This window comes from Dreissena polymorpha, chromosome 12 (genome assembly GCF_020536995.1).
Source record: "Dreissena polymorpha isolate Duluth1 chromosome 12, UMN_Dpol_1.0, whole genome shotgun sequence".
NCBI classification, from domain to species: domain Eukaryota; kingdom Metazoa; phylum Mollusca; class Bivalvia; order Myida; family Dreissenidae; genus Dreissena; species Dreissena polymorpha.
In genome coordinates this window covers 43,510,433-43,528,892 of record NC_068366.1, presented here as the reverse complement: position 1 = coordinate 43,528,892, position 18,460 = coordinate 43,510,433, and the positions used below count along the sequence as shown (strand labels likewise).

Genomic DNA, 18,460 nt, shown 5'->3' with positions numbered 1-18,460 from the left:
CAATACACAGGACCTATATTATAGTCTATAGCCCCCTTCAATAAATAAGCTCAAAACTTATAACGCTATCCGTTTATAACACTGTTGCGTGGCTTGGACCCCGTCATCCGCGTTATATTGGAGTTACAGAGTAGTAGCTATAGCAGACCTGCCTTATCAGCTAATGCTGGATAGTAGTAGCTATAGCAGGCCAGCCTTACCAGTTAATTCTGGAAAGTAGTAGCTATAGCAGGCCAGCCTTATCAGCTAATGCTGGATAGTAGTAGCTATAGCAGGCCAGCCTTACCAGTTAATTCTTGATAGTAGTAGCTATAGCAGGCCAGCCTTACCAGATAATTCTGGATAGTAGTAGCTATAGCAGACCTGCCTTACCAGTTAATTCTGGATAGTAGTAGCTATAGCAGGCCAGCCTTACCAGCTAATTCTGGATAGTAGTAGCTATAGCAGGCCAGCCTGACACCCGATGAGGACTCAATGATGGGCTGAGTTGCGCAACACAGGAAGGCATCCAGTTTGTGGCAGTCCCGCAGTCGGAACTGCTGGCAGGCAAGGACAAACTTGCAACCTGTGCAGTCACGGATGAATATACTGAAAATCACAAGATTGTTTTTTCGTGTAGTAAAATCTGTTTAAAATTTTACACAACATGTTTTCTGAAAGAGAAAGGAAATGTACCATGAGTTAAAATGTAACATGCAACTTCAGGGCAACAGATAAGGATTGTTCTATTGTTTTTATGGTTTGTATATGACACGTGGTGACGGCTTTTAAAATATTAGGCTCATAACACAGTGGCAATTCAGTGTCTGCAAAACAAATACCATCGTCAAACTATGATTGCAGGGCTCGACATTAAATGTTGCCCGACTGTCCGGGACAACCAAATTGTTAGTCCGGACAAGTAAATAAAGAATTTGCTAGTCCGACGGGACAAGTGGTCATTATATTGTATAACTTAGAAAAAATGCCTTTAAAGCCATTATTTCTGTGGAGATATCACTCAACTTTTCAGAGTATATTTTGTATACGTTTAATCGTTGAAGCCCGAGATATTCCGATAGTTCCATGTGATACATGTACTACACTGTACTGTTCACAAGGGAATCAACCCTTAACATTTTTTTCTTTGCCAAGATAACAAGAATATTCTCCCTTATAAGGAATATGCTTTTTACGACACCGGTACACACCGATCTTACAGACAATTAACGAAGTGACGTCGTCTCTATGTATAGAGTGATTTTGTGTTTTTTTTTAAATATCAGTTAAGTACTGTACATATACATCACTTTTAACATTTTCTGTTTGATGTTGGCAACACACAAGTTTTTGTCAGGTATTATGGCTTTGTATAATGTTTAAAAATCAATAATCTTGAGCTTTCCTGTTCTTCTAGTCAGTTCTTTTTGTATTGAAATTGCCTACAATTATGTTTACATGTATTTTGAACGATTCAAGTCTATGATTTGAGCATTTTTTATTATTTCATTATTTTGCAAAGTACTGAGCAGAATAAGATATACTGGTCAGGACAAGTTGCTTTTTTGTCAGGACAAGTGAAATTATGGTCTACTTGTCCGACTGGACAAGTGGCTTCAAAAGTTAATGTCGAGCCCTGGATTGCTACAGACTTGTCATTGATGGAGAGGGTTTGGATATGTATCTTTGAAACAAAATAACTTATTATCATCCATGATTTACAAACAATCATTGACAATATGAATGTATAAAGACTTTATTATTTGAATTTAGAACTGCTGAGAATTATCAAAACCCAAAATAAAGCGCTCATCTCATCACGAAATAAAGTTAAGTTTTTATCAAATGGTAATAACTATATGACAAATAGTTTTTTGGAAAAAAAAAATTTGTAACAAAAAGCCTGTAGTGAAAATTAATTAACAAGAAATCTTATATGTTGCTCTGAATTAAAAAAATGTGAATAAAGGATACACACATTTTATATTTTAAGTTAATGTATAATGACTAAAAATTAATTAAAATTGGATAAAAATTTTTGCCGTTTATCACAAATCTATTTTTTAAGCATTAAAGATTAACATAAAGTATGCAAAATAATCTGCACACAGAAAGTTATAGCCTAATACTAAAAAATGTTGATATGCACTATCCACAAACTTTTGCTCTAAAAATAAAAATGACCTTTCCCAATAACAGGTACATTAATTCAGATAATGTAAAATTCATTTGCTTCAGATTCACTTTTCTCACTAGAATACCTGGTTTTGATTGGTCCAATAAAAATGTTGCAATTGACACAGTCATCTACTGTCACTGTGCTGGTGTGGTCAAATATGTAGATGTTGCAATTCTGAAGCAATAAAGACCAGGTTCATACAGAGCTCAAGATAAGGGTCGTATTTTCGTAATTACGAATTATTTTCAAGTACGTTACGCATTTTAAAATCTTGTCGTACCATTAAGAATTACAAAATCAAGTTACGAATATTATTTTTACATCGGTTCGTATCTATTTTTATTGAGTTCTTTTTGCGTATTAAAGATCTTTTCGGTGCTTATATAAAATGGTTATCGGGTTTGTTTAACAAAGCGCATTTTTTCCAATAAAAGCAGCGTGTACAGTCTCTCTGTCAAAAAACAATGGCGGCGCCCAGAGAGCGTCCTAAAAAACTGCAAAGCCTGCAAAAACATGCTTTTAAAATATTGTACGCAAAGTGAGCCATAGTTGAATGTTAAGAAAGACATTATAGAAAAGATCTTATACGATGTTGTATGTTCAGTTGCCAAACAGTCCGAAAAGCTAAAAAAAACGCGACACGACGGGTCCAAACTTAAACAAAAAACCATTGAACGAGTGGAAGCGACAATTCCCGTGGCCAATCGTTGAAAAGATTGAAAGAGAGACCCATTTTAAATGTGAAATACGTAAAAATTCATCAAAGGCATGCAATCTAAGCACAGTTTGGGCATATGAAGGTTTTTGAAAAATAAAATTGTATAAATACTGAAAAGACACTGTGTAACTCGTTTAAATTAAGTTGCTAGTATGTTTATTTAGATTTTTTGCATGAAAATAACCATTATTATTTATTTTTAGGTCATTTAGAAAAGTTAAGAATAATTTTCCAAAACTTAGTAGTAACGTTAAGAATAACATTTCAGAGTTAAGAATTATTTTTGAAAATCTGGTAGTAACGTTAACAATTTCACAAAACCTTATCTGGAGCTCTGTTCATAGTTAATTTGAATCAAAAAATTGAAATTTAAGCAACTGCAGTAGGTCACTGATGGGCAGATATCAATAATACAAATGTTCTGCCAAGTTTCATGAAGATTGAACTATAAAAGTGACTTTTAGAGTGGTAACATGTTTTTTTAAAAGACATATTAGGATAAATTCACAGCCTCCTGGCGGTTATACTTATCAACAGACTGGAAAAACTGAAACATTTTTTACCTTATCCAAAATATGACTAAAGCAAGAGCTGTCACCATAGGATGACATATGCCCCCTATAAACGCTTTGATAGAAGTTATGAGCATTTTTCGAAACCTAAATACTAAATCCTTGAAATGCACTAAGTGACCCCGTGACCTAGTTTTTGACCCGGTATGACCCATATTCGAACTTAACCTAGATATTTTCTAGATACAACTTCTGACCAAGTTTGGCAAAGATCGGATGAAAACTATTTTAATTAGAAAGCGGACATGAAAAGTGTGACAGACTGACAGACTGACGGACAGTGCGAAAACTATATACCCTCTTTTCTTCCAAAGGGGGCATAAAAAATTCTCAGACACAGTTCGATAAAGACTACACTATAAATGTGACTTTTACAGTGTTAAAAAGGTTTCAATAAAGCCAAATAAGGAAAATTGCCAGGATCACTGGCAGCAGTATTGTCTTACCAACCGGTACCAATTAAGAACTCATCCAAGGTATAATTTAGACAAATATTCTGACAAAGTTCTTAAAGATCGGACAATAAATGCTGCCTCTTGAGTGTAAAAAGGTTTTACTAAAGCCATATAAGCAAAAATGCCCTGCCCCCTGGTGGCCATGTTTTTCAACCAACCTTAAACATTTTCGAATATCAAGATTTCTGATTATCATTGGGACAAAAAGTTCTAGTGAATTAACAAGGGTTTACTATTGCAATATAAGGAAAAATGCCCCGAACCCTGGTGGCCATGTTTTTCATCTAACTGGAACCATTTTACAACTCTTCCATGATATTATTTTGACAAATGACCGAATGTCCTGTAAAATGTGGGCAACTTTCGGAAAGTCTGCGACAATCCACCAACAAAAGGTGATCACAAAAGCTCGCATTGAGCACAATAATTGTGCTCAGGTGAGCTAAAAATAATGACTAATTCATCCTATAATAAGAGGGCCATGATGGCCCTGAATCGCTCACCTGACTAACCAAATACAATCCGAACCCAGATTTCATCAAGATAAACATTCTGACCAAATTTCATAAAGATTAGATGAAAACTGTGACGTCTATTGTCTACACAAGGTTTTTCTATTATTTGACCTAGTGACCTAGTTTTTTACCCCAGGTGACCCAAATACTATCCCAACCCGGATTTCTTCAAGATAAACATTCTGATAAAATTTTATAAAGATTGGATGAAAACTGTGACCTCTATTGTCTACACAAGGTTTTTCTATTATATTACCTAGTGACCTAGTTTTTGACACACCCATTTTTGGGTGACTAGGTCAAAGGTCAAGGGCACTGTGACCTTTAATAAATAAAATAATCTGACAAGCTTTCATTTCTTCAAAACTGCACCCGTAGCCAAGCGTGGCACCCGTTATGCAGTGCTCTTGTTGAAAATCATCTTAGTTTCTTGTTCATGTTGTGTTACTTAGCATGGTATTGTTCTAAGTTTAAGTCTGCTTGAGTTAACCCTTTACTGCTTCAATACACATTTTGACATATTTGTGGTCCCATAAAAGAATATAATTAAATTTTAAAAAATCGTAATTTATTCAATATTGAAATGATTAATCTCTAACCCTAAGATACGGATGAACAGCAAACAGCATAAAACCTGAACAGCCTGCAAGTTACTCTCAGACAGTTCTGGTTGTATGCTGGTTGCATAAAGTCATTTTCAATTTTAATGTGAATGGGAAAGGTTTAATATGCTCAGCCTGTTCTATTTGAAACTTCATTGTAAATCCTCAGAAAATAGTTATTGAAGATATAAAAAAATCTCAATGAAACATTTTTTTTTTTTAGTTTACTCACAAATATTGTATAAGGACCAGATATTATGAGAAGTGCATGGTCACTGTAACATGATGCTACTCTTCTGACTATGTATATAGCAAGCTTTTGTATGTTTATACATGTGTGGATATGAAGAGTGTTGATATTGGAATGAAAGACGATAAAGCACTGATGTCAAGTCTGTTATAAGTGTCCCTTTCCTGATGCACCAAACCCATTTTTGCCTCATAGATTTCATAAAATGTTTTCTCTGCTGAAAATAGCTACTTTTAACTAGACTAAGTGTAATATTATATAAAGACTTAGGTGGTCGGCACACTCAGTAATGGTTCTTGATTAATATCGTAATTTAACATAATGAATGTGTTTGAAAATTACAATCTTACACTATCTTCAAAATGAATAATTATTTCACATTAAATTAGATATTTCTGCTTGTAAGTATGGTAAAGCTGTTTTTGTTTGAGCTTATGTGCTATCATCAGAGTCCTTATTGATTTTCAGGTTACCAGGGAAACTGGATTATTACAAGAACAAAAACAATCAATTTTATTCTCGGGGTTCAGTGATAGATATGATATTGTATGGTGGTTGTGTTACTTTGTAGTGAACTGGAAACATCAAACAGAATAATTGTTAATGATGAGTTTGAATGTCATTAATATATAATATTGACATGGTTGCCTTTTTACAAAATAAAAATGCTTATATAAAGGAGCAACACATTCAATGCTGTAAACAGATTAGCTTTTACATGTTGCTCTTAATGTTCCAAGTCATGAAACTCAATTTCTAGTAATACAATTTAATAAGTAAGTTAACCTTCAATCAAAAGTCATAAGTCAGTTAGCAAAGCCATTTAAACACTAACAATCTGTTGTTTTGTCTCCAGTGATTTCACCATTGCTCTCTGTGCTGTTTGTTGTCCACAGTTGCTAGGCAGCATCATTAATGCTATTTTTACAATGTCTCTATCCTACATTGAATGGGTCGACTTCTTATTCATTATTCACAGCTGATGTGTCCTCATGGTTCATTGGTTTAAGAAATGATATGTTTATTTTTGTCACAAAGATATAAATAATATATATTCACAAAGTAAACGGAAAAAAACAGCTGGGGAATTTGCTTAACCCTTTCAGTGCGGGAACCGAATTTTGAAGGCCTTTGCAAACAGTTTGGATCCAGATGAGACGCCACAGAACGTGGCGTCTCATCTGGATCCAAACTGTTTGCTATTCTGATAGTATTCTTTGAAAAAAAATGAAGAAAATGCTTATTTGACAAATTCAGCAGACGACATTTTAGCAGACGACAAATTTCCCAGCATGCAAAGGGTTAAACAATCAATAGTATAATTTGAACACCAGACACATAATTTAACTGGTTTTCCACAAAAATCCATACATGCAGCAGATTTAATTGTTTAGATTTAATAATGTTTGTTTGTTTTAGATACAAGATCAGGTGAAACATTTGAAAGATGAACTTCAAAGAAAAGATTCCCTCATCCAACAACTTGTCAGGTAGATAAATGAGTAAATGAAAATAAAATTAAGATAAAGTATTCTTATGGCTTGGTTGCAACACAATATAATAAGTATTTAATCCTTTGCATGCTGGGAAATTTGTCGTCTGCTAAAATGTTGTCTGCTGAATTTCTAAAATTAGCATTTTCTTGATTTTTTTTCAAAGAATACTATCAGAATAGCAAACAGTTTGGATCCAGATGAGACGCCACGTTCTGTGGCGTCTCATCTGGATCCAAACTGTTTGCAAAGGCCTTTAAAATTCGGTTCCCGCACGGAAAGGGTTAAAATTATATACTGGTAGAGGATATTTCAAGATATCAGCATATTTTAAATTTTTATTAAATGAATGGTTACAGGCACAATATTTAAACAAGTTGCATAGCCGTAAGTTTCAATACACTTTTTCTGTAACAATGAATCAAATTAATATTTTATCATTTACAGAAAACAACATTTTTATTTTTGCTTCAGTAAAGTAAGAAAAAAATCATATGAGAACAGCTAATTTGTCAGATGTTTGTGTATCATAACATCATCAAAATATGTGTTTCAGTGTGAAATAAGAATTTTGGAAAAGGTGTCACAATCTGTGTATCACTGTAGCTAAATGATAAGTTTTGTTGATATGATTCGTGGATTTGTGGTTAAAAAGTGTTCTAGTATTCTACATGCATGTTAATTTGTCAGGAAAATTAACTGAATCTGATAGACTAAGGGGATTGAAGGAGAAATATTGTGAATTTTCTTTCACTAATAATATTTGACATTCCATTAAAAAGCATTTAAGTAATTTTTTTATAAATAATTTAGAGTGTATTTGGATAAGACTTATGACATTGTTTCAATTTAAATCTTAGTCATAACAGGTCATTCATCATTTATGTCATTTTGGACCTCATAATATATGGAAGATTTTATGCCCCCGAAGGACGGCATATAGTGATCGCACTGTCCGTCTGCCTGTCCGTCCGTCTGTCTGTCCGTCACACTTTGTGATTGGGTTTCGAAAAATGCTCATAACTTCTATGTCGCTTCAGATGTAACATTCATATTTGATATGCATGTGTATATGGACTAGGCCTTTCCATAGGCACACAAATTTTGACTCCTTTGATATTGACCTTGAACTTAGGGTCCGCGTTTAGGTTTCGAAAAATGCATTTAGGTTTCGAAAAATGCTCATAATTTCTATCAAAGCGTTTATCGAGGGCACATGTCATCCTATGGAGACAGCTCTTGTTCTATTAGTTGACCTAGTATTTGACTAGTGACCTAGTTTTTTACCCCAGATGACCCAAATACAGTCCCAGCCCAGATTTCATCAAGATAAACATTCTGACCAAATTTCATAAAGATTGGATGAAAACCTCGACCTCTATTGTTTACACAAGGTTGTTCTATTATTTGACCTATTATGTGACCTAGTTTTTGACCTAGTGACCTAGTTCATGACCCCAGACGACCCAAATACAATCCCAACCCAGATTTCATCAAGATGAACATTCTGACCAAATTTCATAAAGATTGGATAAAAACTGTAACCTCGACTGTCTACATAAACAAATTGTTGACGGACACACGCACACACGCACGCACACACGCCGGACATCACACGCTCACATAAGCTCACCATGTCACTTTGTGACAGGTGAGCTAAAAATTGCTTACCTCACAGTTCTGAATGATGAACTGAGTTCCATTCAGTGAGCCTGGCAGTTTGCCTACTGTCTCCCCTTTCAAACCATCAAACATATAACTGGACACATCTACCTTTGGCCGTTTATCCCTGCAAAAAGACAGGAGTTAAATCATAAATCCACGTTCATTGGTCTCACTTTAAAATAATATTGTATGACATGGTAAATGCTACATAATAAACTAGAGTGCTAACAAGGTTTGATTACAGTAATAAGGAAAAATGCCCAGTCCCTGGCCGCCGTACTTTTCGGGCAATCATTACCCTTTCTTAACTCAGTTGAGCTATCATTAGAACAAATATTTTGACCACGTTTCAAATACATTGGACAATACATGTGACTTTTAGAGAGTTGAAAAGGTTTTACTTTTGCCGTATATTTCAACAGACTGGAACCATTTTATAATTACAACAAATGTTCTGCCCAAGTTTCAAGATTGGTCGACAAATAAGACTTTTAGAGTGTTGCTAACAAGCTTTTACTACAGCCATATAAGAACAAGCGATGTGTTTGTGAAATACTATGTCCCCATATATATGACCTTTGACCTTGAAGGATGACATTGACCTCGACCTTTCACCACTCAAAATGTGCAGATCCATGAGATACACATGCATGCCAAAAATCAAGTTGATAGCTTCAATACCGGTATTGCAAGTGTACATTAAATGTGCAATTTCGACCTATATATTCAGACATTTGACCTTGAAGGATGACCTTGACCTTTCACCACTCAAAATGTGCACCTCCATGAGATACACATGCATGCCAAATATTAATTTGCTATCTTCAATATTGCAAAAGTTATGGCAAATGTTAAAGTTGGGGCAAACAAACAAACAAATAAACCAACGGACAAGGCAAAAACAATATGTCCCCCACTATAGTGGTGGGGGACATAAAAATGCCCCACCCCCTAAAAGCCATGTTTTTCAATAGTTTGGAATTATTTTCAAACTCATCTAAGATATTATAGAGAAAAATATCTGACCCAATTTCATATAGATCGGAAATAAATGTGGAGTCTAGAGCGTTAACAAGGTTTCACTATAGCCATAAAGAGAAAAATGCCCCACCCCTGGGCACATGTTTTTCAATCCACCGAAACCATTTTCAAACTTGTCCAAGATATCATTGGGAATATATCTGACCAAGTTTCATGAAGATCTGACAATAAATATTAACCTGTGAGTGTTTCCATATAAGGAAAAATGACCTGTCCCCTGGCAGCCATGTTTTTCAACCACCACAATGTTTAACTTGTCCAAGAAATCCTTAATTGGGACAAATCTTCTGACTAAGTTTCAGGAAGATTGGACAATCAATGTGGCCTCTAAAGTGTAAATAATGCAGATGTTGAGGCCACACAACGCACCATGGACAAAAGGCAATCACAAAAGCTCAACATGAGCCTATTATGCTCCTGTGAGCTAAAAACGAAACAGATTGATTGATATTTTACCTATTTATTGATGATTTGAACAGTGCTATTAAGAAAAAAAAAAAGTTATAATTTACAGAAACATATAACAAAGATAACCATTAAAAAAATGTCTTACTGTGAATAAACATATGTAATTGAGATACACCCTTAAAAAGTGAAAAAGAAATCAAATTACACAGTGCAATAAAACACACTTTCCTGAATTATTTCAACGTTTATCAAAATTACTGGTAGAAAAGGTAAGACGATTTAGGCACAAACTATGAGTCTAAATCAATTACCGGTAATTTAAATTATACTCAACTAACCTGGTGAATGGAACTAATAAACAGCAATAGTTGAACTTAAAGCAGCTGAAGCAATTCATCACAATTTCATCAATGTCTTAGCCACTCCAATAAACACCATGTACATGTAAATGTCAGCTAGCAAAGCTCAACTTGATTAACATTTTTTCATTTTTTTTCAGTTGTAACTACAAAGCCAGTTTCGATAACATGTGACACAAGACATTAAACACACACAGTTCCAGTGTAGACAGATGCAAAAAACTAACAAATCACTAGAGAAAATTAAGTATTTCATTTTTTCAATTTCCATTATATGATCCACAGTACAAGTCAATCTTGGAATTTAGTTCAGTGGCAAATGAAAACAAATGACAACAGATGTTTACGCTCTTAAGTTGTGATTATATGACAACACTTCAATACAGGAAATCAATTTCTGCACTATACCAACTGGATTCCAAGCCACACTTAAGCATTACAGCTTATTGGTTCAATCATTTGGTATCCAGATACAGTTATACATCCTTCTTCAAAGACAATGAACTTGCTTGTAATAAGATGTAAAGTATAGTCCCAGATTAGCCTGTGCAGTCATCCCATAACCAGATTAGCCTGTGCAGTCATCCCATAACCAGATTAGCCTGTGCAGTCATCCCATAACCAGATTAGCCTGTGCAGTCATCCCATAACCAGATTAGCCTGTGCAGTCATCCCATAACCAGATTAGCCTGTGCAGTCATCCCATAACCAGATTAGCCTGTGCAGTCATCCCATAACCAGATTAGCCTGTGTAGTCATCCCATAACCAGATAGCCTGTGCAGTCATCCCATAACCAGATTAGCCTGTGCAGTCATCCGATAGCCCTGTTCAGACTAATCTGGTACAATATTTAAGGCACATGCTGTAAGCCCCTTTTACCCCACGCAATTCTCATATAAGTTTAACAAAGAATATTGAATTTCCTTTCCTGTATATTTAAAATAAAGGATATACATGACGTAACATCATAGTATAAGTATATACTAAAACAAATAATACTTCTGTACATTATAACAGTAGTTAAAATCTATTTATTTCAGTTTGATAAAGTAGAAAGCTTTTGATAAATTCTAATATCAAGCGTTACATTAGTGATGAATTGTTAATTGAGATACACAATACTCATTCAACAGTCTATTGAAACTGCAAGGCAGTGTTTGTCTTATACAGAAAACTCCCTGCAGCTTAGAAATCAATACCATGGTGCTAATTGTTATAATGGATCAATCCAGGTCTCATAGGAAGTAAGAAAATATTGGTAATTGCAGTGCTCCAGCTAGGCCTAAATGGAAGGACGATGCGCCCTGCCCTTCCGAAGCCCCGCCCTGCACTTCAGATGCCACGCCCTGCCTTTTTTTTAACATATTATAATTTATTAAGATCATATTACATTGATATTGTATTAACATGGCTTAATAATAAAGGAAATAATATAAACTAACAATTATTAATAATATAAAAATGAATATCCAATGGAGAGCATTCCAGATATGACAGTGCACTCGAAAGTGCCCATTTGACAAAAAACTGCGCGTTTGAAAGTGCCCTTTTAACAAAATAGCCCCACCCTGCCCTTTGCAAATCCTAGCTGGAGCACTGTAATTGTAGTAATATTACTGGCAACATTGTAGTAACATTACTGGCAACACACTGAACGTATTGTTGTTCAGGCATCCCAGCTTTACAACATTTTCAAAATACAAATAACATGTTTTTACTTTTTACTACATAAGTAATTCTCAATATACTGGTCTCATTATATACCTCTAACGAAAAAGGCAAAGAGCAAATGAGCTCACCTGAGACACAAAGAAACTTAAGAAATTTTATAAGCTTAAGTGATTTTGTGTTCTAAATTTGACAGTTGACAAAGCTTTTTTTATATCTCTTAAGGCTTATAACATAGATTATATTCTGGCAATCACATTATTGGAACGAATATTCAGACCAAGTTTGAAAATAACACAAAGCAGGGGGCTTCTGAAAGGTCAACTGTTTTGAAATCCTTAAAAAAAAGTCTGATACACAAATTATTTTATTATCATCTTGTCATTTCAGGAAAATTGCATCAACTTTATAAGTTGATATTTCATCAGACCATTTTAAACCTTTTCCAACAAATTTAATATGATACGAACAAATGTTCTGAGCCTATGTAATGATGATTGGTTAAAAATATGATTTCAGTGCGTATTTGCTCAGTCACACTTACAATACATACGACAAAATCTCATATAATTACTTTATTCTTGTTGGCATCTGCTATGAACTGTAAAAATATTAAGAATCAACTTGCTTTATTCTATGTTTGTTTGATTGCTTGAAATGGTTGTCTTTATCAACGTGGCCTGACTTTGCCATCTATGACATAATAAGAGAATATTTGTTTCCTGTGAAACTATTTAACAAAAACTTCCACATGTACATGTTTGTTAATTGTCAATTACATATTTCTCCACATGAGATGTATATTTTCATTTCAGATTTCTACACTGGTGACCCAGTAGACAATTCATATTTGGTATGCATGTGTATCTTTATACTTGACAAAACCTTTCAATGTGCATACAATTTTTTTACATCTGTGACCTTGACTTGAACTTGAGGTCAGCGTTCAGGCTTTGAAATCTGCAACTGCGATTAAAAAAAGGCTCATAACTACTGTGTCCCTTCAGAAATTGGTTTCATATTTGGTATGCATAAGTATCTAGACAACACCTTTCCATGCGCATACAATTTTTTACCCCTGTGACCTTGACCTATTTGTAATTTTGATCTGACCCCTGGGTCAAAAGTTATGGGGGTTGAGGTGGGGCCGGGTCAGAGATGTTCACTCATTTTTTTAGGTTATTTTACATTAAGTTCTTCATTTCAACACCAATTTACTTCAAGTTGATACTGAACATCCCTTATGACAATACAGTCAATCTCAACTATGCATGGCCCAATTACCAACCCTGGGGTGCCCTTGGGTCACACATCCGGCGTTGGGACACGCGTCAGCCTCTGCAGCGCCATTTCTAGTTAAATCTGTCTCAATATGTCATATCATGTGCAAGTTAAATAACAATTTATTATACAATATTGCTTGGCGGACAGTGTGCAAGTGTGTAATATCCTTCTAGAATTCGACTTCAGGTTCACCCAGTTTTTGACGATGCTGGAACAGCAGCGTCCAAGGTTTGATAACCAGTAAAAAAAATCTTCACAATTGCGACCTATGTAAAAGACCGAGCCAGTCCGATTGAGATAACTCGATTTTTCAGTTACTTCCCTTGGCATTCGCCACTGCGTAGGAGATTGCTCGTTGATTTTCATTGATAACATTTTCCTAGCAGAGTTGTCGTTCGTGTTGATAAAGGTAAATATTAATAGAACAGCATATCCTGGGGAAACAGATTCAATAAATGTATCAGAACGTTAATTTCAAATTAGTAATTTTACATCCATTTAATTTTTATGGACCAATGAAACAACTATATATTTTCTCTATTTTGTTTGATATTTGTTCTCGATTTGGTAAATAAATTGCGAATAAAAACATGTAAAATTAACTTTTTACGTGATCACAAAACTAAAGAATGCGAACGATTTTGAACCTGCAAATTGTAAACGCTGCACTGCTATGATATATATAGATAAAACAACATTACTTTGCGTAATTGTCCGTCCCGCTAGGACGTTCGCTTTTTCACCTTTACGACACCGGTTAGATTCCTGCTCCCGGCGCAATGTTATATTGTGTATGTTTTGTGGTCACCATTCCTGACAGTTGTTTTTTTCCGGAAAATCTTATCCCCCCCCCCCCCCCAGCAGCATTTGACCATATAAAAAAATAAAAAGTATTTCAGTACAAAACAAATAGCTGGAAATTGCAGCTATCATTCAAAATTCGTCCCAACTGTCGTCAATCTTATCTTATTAGGTAGGAGTGCTGGACACACTCCGGGTCCCAACATTATGCAGCCTCAGCGCGGAGGCAACTCATTACCTTGGAAAAACACAAATACACAGACTGGGTGCAGCCTAGGCGCGTATAGACTCAAACAAGGCAACAAACTCAAGTGCGGGCACAATCATTTAAAATTTACATATTGAATACGATATTCTAACAGAAATTACACAACCACCTAAGTGTACATACCATGTTTGATATTTCGTTCAATTGTTAGATTTTAGCATATACATGTATAAGGTCATTTCGCTATTAGTTAACTTATCCATATGTTCGTGGGCGAACTCGGATAGTCAAGTGCTCATTCGATTGAGCTCACATGGTCCGGCTATGTGCTCATACCTACTTTCGAGAATCATCATGAATGTATTGCCATACTTAATGAACAAGAATGTGACCCGCCTCCTAGTTTCGCTAAATGGGTCAAGTTACCCACGGGTACTACTTCCCCGTATCCCTAAACTTTTTTTCGTACCAAAAATGTTTCGTACGCAATTTTTTTTTCGTACCAAATATTTTTTCGTTCCCAAAATTTTCGTACCCAAATTTTTTATCGTACCCAAATGTTCGTATCAACATACACAATTGTGGTGATATAGATAAACTTAAATTGATGTTTTATATCCATCCTCTTCAAAAGCATTGTCACACCAGTACTGTCAGTACCTTGATCTTTTTTCACCACAAACCTTTTTCTGTTGAACAGTGTTCTATATATTTATACAAAAGGTTACAGTATCCTAAATACTTTTGGATGGAACATCATTTATTTGAAGACACAATTCTCTGTATGGACACTTGCCATAACTTTATTTTGAAATATTTTTGTGTGAATTTGGTAGGGAAAGCATTGTTGTATACCAGCGCTTCCGTTAGCTTTTAAAAGTTGAAAGTCCTGACTTCCAAGCCTAAAATTTTGTACGTTCCAGACATACATGTACATTTTGAAGTCCCACTTTTATTTCAGAATTTTAATATACATACATGTTTCAACTCTATCCATACCCCGATAATCCAGTATTATTACGATTGCTATTTTCAAAACCAAAGTACAGCAAATATTTACACCGCAAATGTCCGCAATTTTGCGCAAGTTCATATGTACAAATTGAATTGTGGGATGGGGGGACTCCCATTGAACATGCGTTAATCATGTGATGCGATTTGAGAGCATAGAGCACTGGTTCATATTTAGTAATTATGACAAATGAACGACTGAATTTAAAATGTTACATGTACCTCCTTTCAGAAAAGTTTGCGTAGGTGAAAGCGAATTTCGGAGTATAAAACGCGTCTTTCTTTAAATTTTACCGACTACACTTCATTATCCCCACGCTTTTTGAAAAAAAGGTGGGGATATTGTGGTTATCTCCGCCGTCCGTCCGTCTGTCTGTCTGTCTGTCCGTCCGTCCTGGCCACTATCTCCTCCTACACTAAAAGCACTAGAACCTTGAAACTTACACACATGGTAGCTATGAGCATATGTGCGACCCTGCACTATTTGGAATTTTGATCTGACCCCTGGGTCAAAAGTTATAGCGGTTGGGGTGGGGCCGCGTCAGAAATTATCACTAATTTTTTTAGGTTTTTTTACATTTACTTCTTTATTTCTACACCGATTCACTTCAAATTGATACTGGACCTCTCTTATGACAATACGGTCAATCTCAACCATGCATGGCCCCATTCCCATACCTGGGGCGCCCCGCCCACATAGGCCACACCCACCAAAAATTTCCATTTACTATAATTTTTTCATTTCTACACGGATTCACTTCAAATTGATACTGAACTTTTGTTATGACATTAGGGTCAATCTCAACTATGCATGGCCCCAATCCCAACCCTGGGGCGCCCGCCCACATAGGCCACACCCACCAAAAAATTCCATTTACTATAATTTTTTCATTTCTACACGGATTCACTTCAAATTGATACTGAACTTCTCTTATGACATTAGGGTCAATCTCAACTATGCATGGCCCCATAACCAACCCTGGGGCCCTGTCCACATAGACCACACCCACCCAAAATTGCCTTTACTATAATTTCTTCATTTCTACACCGATTCACTTCAAATTGATATTGAACTTCTCTTATGACAATACAGTCAATCTCAACTATGCATGGCCCCATTACCAACCCTGGGGCGCCCCGCCCACATAGACCACACCCACCCAAAATTGCCTTTTACTATAATTTCTTCATTTCTACACCGATTCACTTCAAATTGATACTGAACCTCTCTTATGACAATACGGTCAATCTCAACTATGCATGGCACTAATTACCAACCCTGGGGCGCCCTGCCCACATATGTCACACCCACCCAAAATTGCCTTTTACTATAACTTCTTCATTTCTACACCAATTCACTTCTAATTGATGATGAACTTCTCTTATGACAATACGGTCAATCTCAGCTATGCATGGCCCCATTACCAACCCTGGGGCACACCTAGGTCAAACATTCGGCGTGGGGATACGCGTCGGCCTCTGCCGCGCCATTTCTAGTTCCGAATTGCGATATAACTGGTCAGGTCATTCATGCATGTAGACCAATATGTATGCATAGTTTGGCAAAGTAATAATAAAATGTGATCATAAATAAAGAAGTTATGGCAATTTAAGCAAAATGTTCAATTATCTAAGTGTAAAAGGGGCCATAATTATGTCAAAATGCTTGATACAGTGGTCTGCTCTAGTAAATAGATTGGGGTCATGTTGGTAAACAAATATGCAACATATAAAAGCAATATGTCAAAGGATATAGGAAATATTTGGGGTAGTTCGCAAACTTTAACATAGATTTATCAATAATATGCATATTCTAAGTATAAAAGGGGCAATAATTAAGACAAAATGCTTGATAGAGTTGTCTGCTCTTGCTTATAGGTTGGGGTGATGTTGGTAAACAAGTATGCAAAATATGAAAGCAATATGTCAAGGGACAATGAAAATAAATGGAGTATGAAAACTTTAACATTTGCTGCATATTCTAAGTGGAAAAGGGGCCATAATTATGGCAAAATGCTTGATAGAGTTGTCTGCTCTTGTTAATAGGTTGGGGTCATGTTGGTTAACCAGTATGCAAAAATATGAAAGCAATATGTCACGGGACAATAAAAATAATTGGGGTAGTACGAAAACTTTAACATTTGCACGCTAACGGCACGGCACGGAACCGAACGCCGATGCCGGGTTGAGTAGGATAGCTCCACTATATATATTTCATATATAATAGTCGAACTAATAAAAGGAAACGTCTTGAGGGGCATAACTTTGGACAAAATAATACGATGGATGGTTTAGCAACTTAAAAATTTAAAAGAGCCATAACTCTCTAAATAAATCATCTAATCAAAACCCACAAATAACATGCGCATCACCTCAAGGTAGTTAAGCTTCCCATAAAGTTTCATTGAATTCCGGTCATTAGTTGCTGAGAAATAGCCAGGACAAGAATTGCACTATATGTACAGTTAATGGAAAATTTCAAAGGGCCATAACTCTGTGAAAAATCATCCGACCAGAACCGGCTGATAATTATTATATGCACATCTCCTCTTGGTAGTGAAGCTTCCCATAAAGTTTAATTGAATTCCGATTATTAATTGCTGAAAAATAGCCCGGACAAAAATTGTGCACGGACGGACGGACACACGCACAGACAGACGAAGCAGCGAGTATATGCTCCCCCCAAAAATTTTGTGGGAGAATAAAAATTCTACCAACAAATAAACATTTCTCGTGTATTGCGTGTACAGATGAAAATCACGCAAAAATTAGACTTCATGTACAACATCAAGTCATTCTTCCTCGGGGTAAGCGTGGACCTAAATATTTGATTGCTGAATAAAAACTTTGTAGCCAAAGGTCACTAATATTATTGTATACAGCTTCATGTGGGGTCGGCGTGTATTCGGCTGCCTGAGCGCTGATTGGCTGATGCGCTTACCAAAAAGAATTTTATTGACAGCTGGAAAAATCAATATTGGCCACTCGCTGAGAAATTAATTGATAACAGAAGCTCTTAGGCGGAGTTAACGGTCTGAATAACCCTTTTTACTGTTGACATTTGTACGTGTTGTGTATTAGAAAATAGCGTACATGCGGATTATCAGATGTCCAAGGATCTTCCACCATTTGTATAATGGACGTAAGACTGCCGTTTTCAGGCGTAATTTACACCCAGACGTCCACTAACGGAAGCACTGGTATACTATAAATTAAGTGCTTAGCTTTTAGGTTGGAGCAGGGACCTATAC

General features: G+C 35.8%; 1 protein-coding gene across 5 annotated transcripts in view; it reads right to left on the bottom strand.

Moving 5' to 3' along the window:
• LOC127853242 (protein XRP2-like) overlaps window positions 1-18,460 on the bottom strand; it is a 90,303-nt gene that overhangs the window by 58,652 nt on the left and 13,191 nt on the right. For 4 of the 5 annotated variants that reach the window (XR_008036536.1, XR_008036537.1, XR_008036538.1 and 1 more), the window contains exons 2-4: window positions 8,435-8,552; window positions 2,241-2,332; window positions 416-588 (exon numbers count right to left, since the gene is read on the bottom strand). Coding sequence is in view for 2 of the 5 variants with exons in the window: in XM_052387580.1 (XP_052243540.1) it covers window positions 416-588; window positions 2,241-2,332; window positions 8,435-8,552 (383 nt within the window). In the remaining 3 variants the exon portion in view is untranslated. Of the gene's footprint in view, window positions 1-415; window positions 589-2,240; window positions 2,333-8,434; window positions 8,553-10,215; window positions 10,552-18,460 lie in introns of those variants that run through there. The other variant, XM_052387581.1, reaches the window with a different exon arrangement.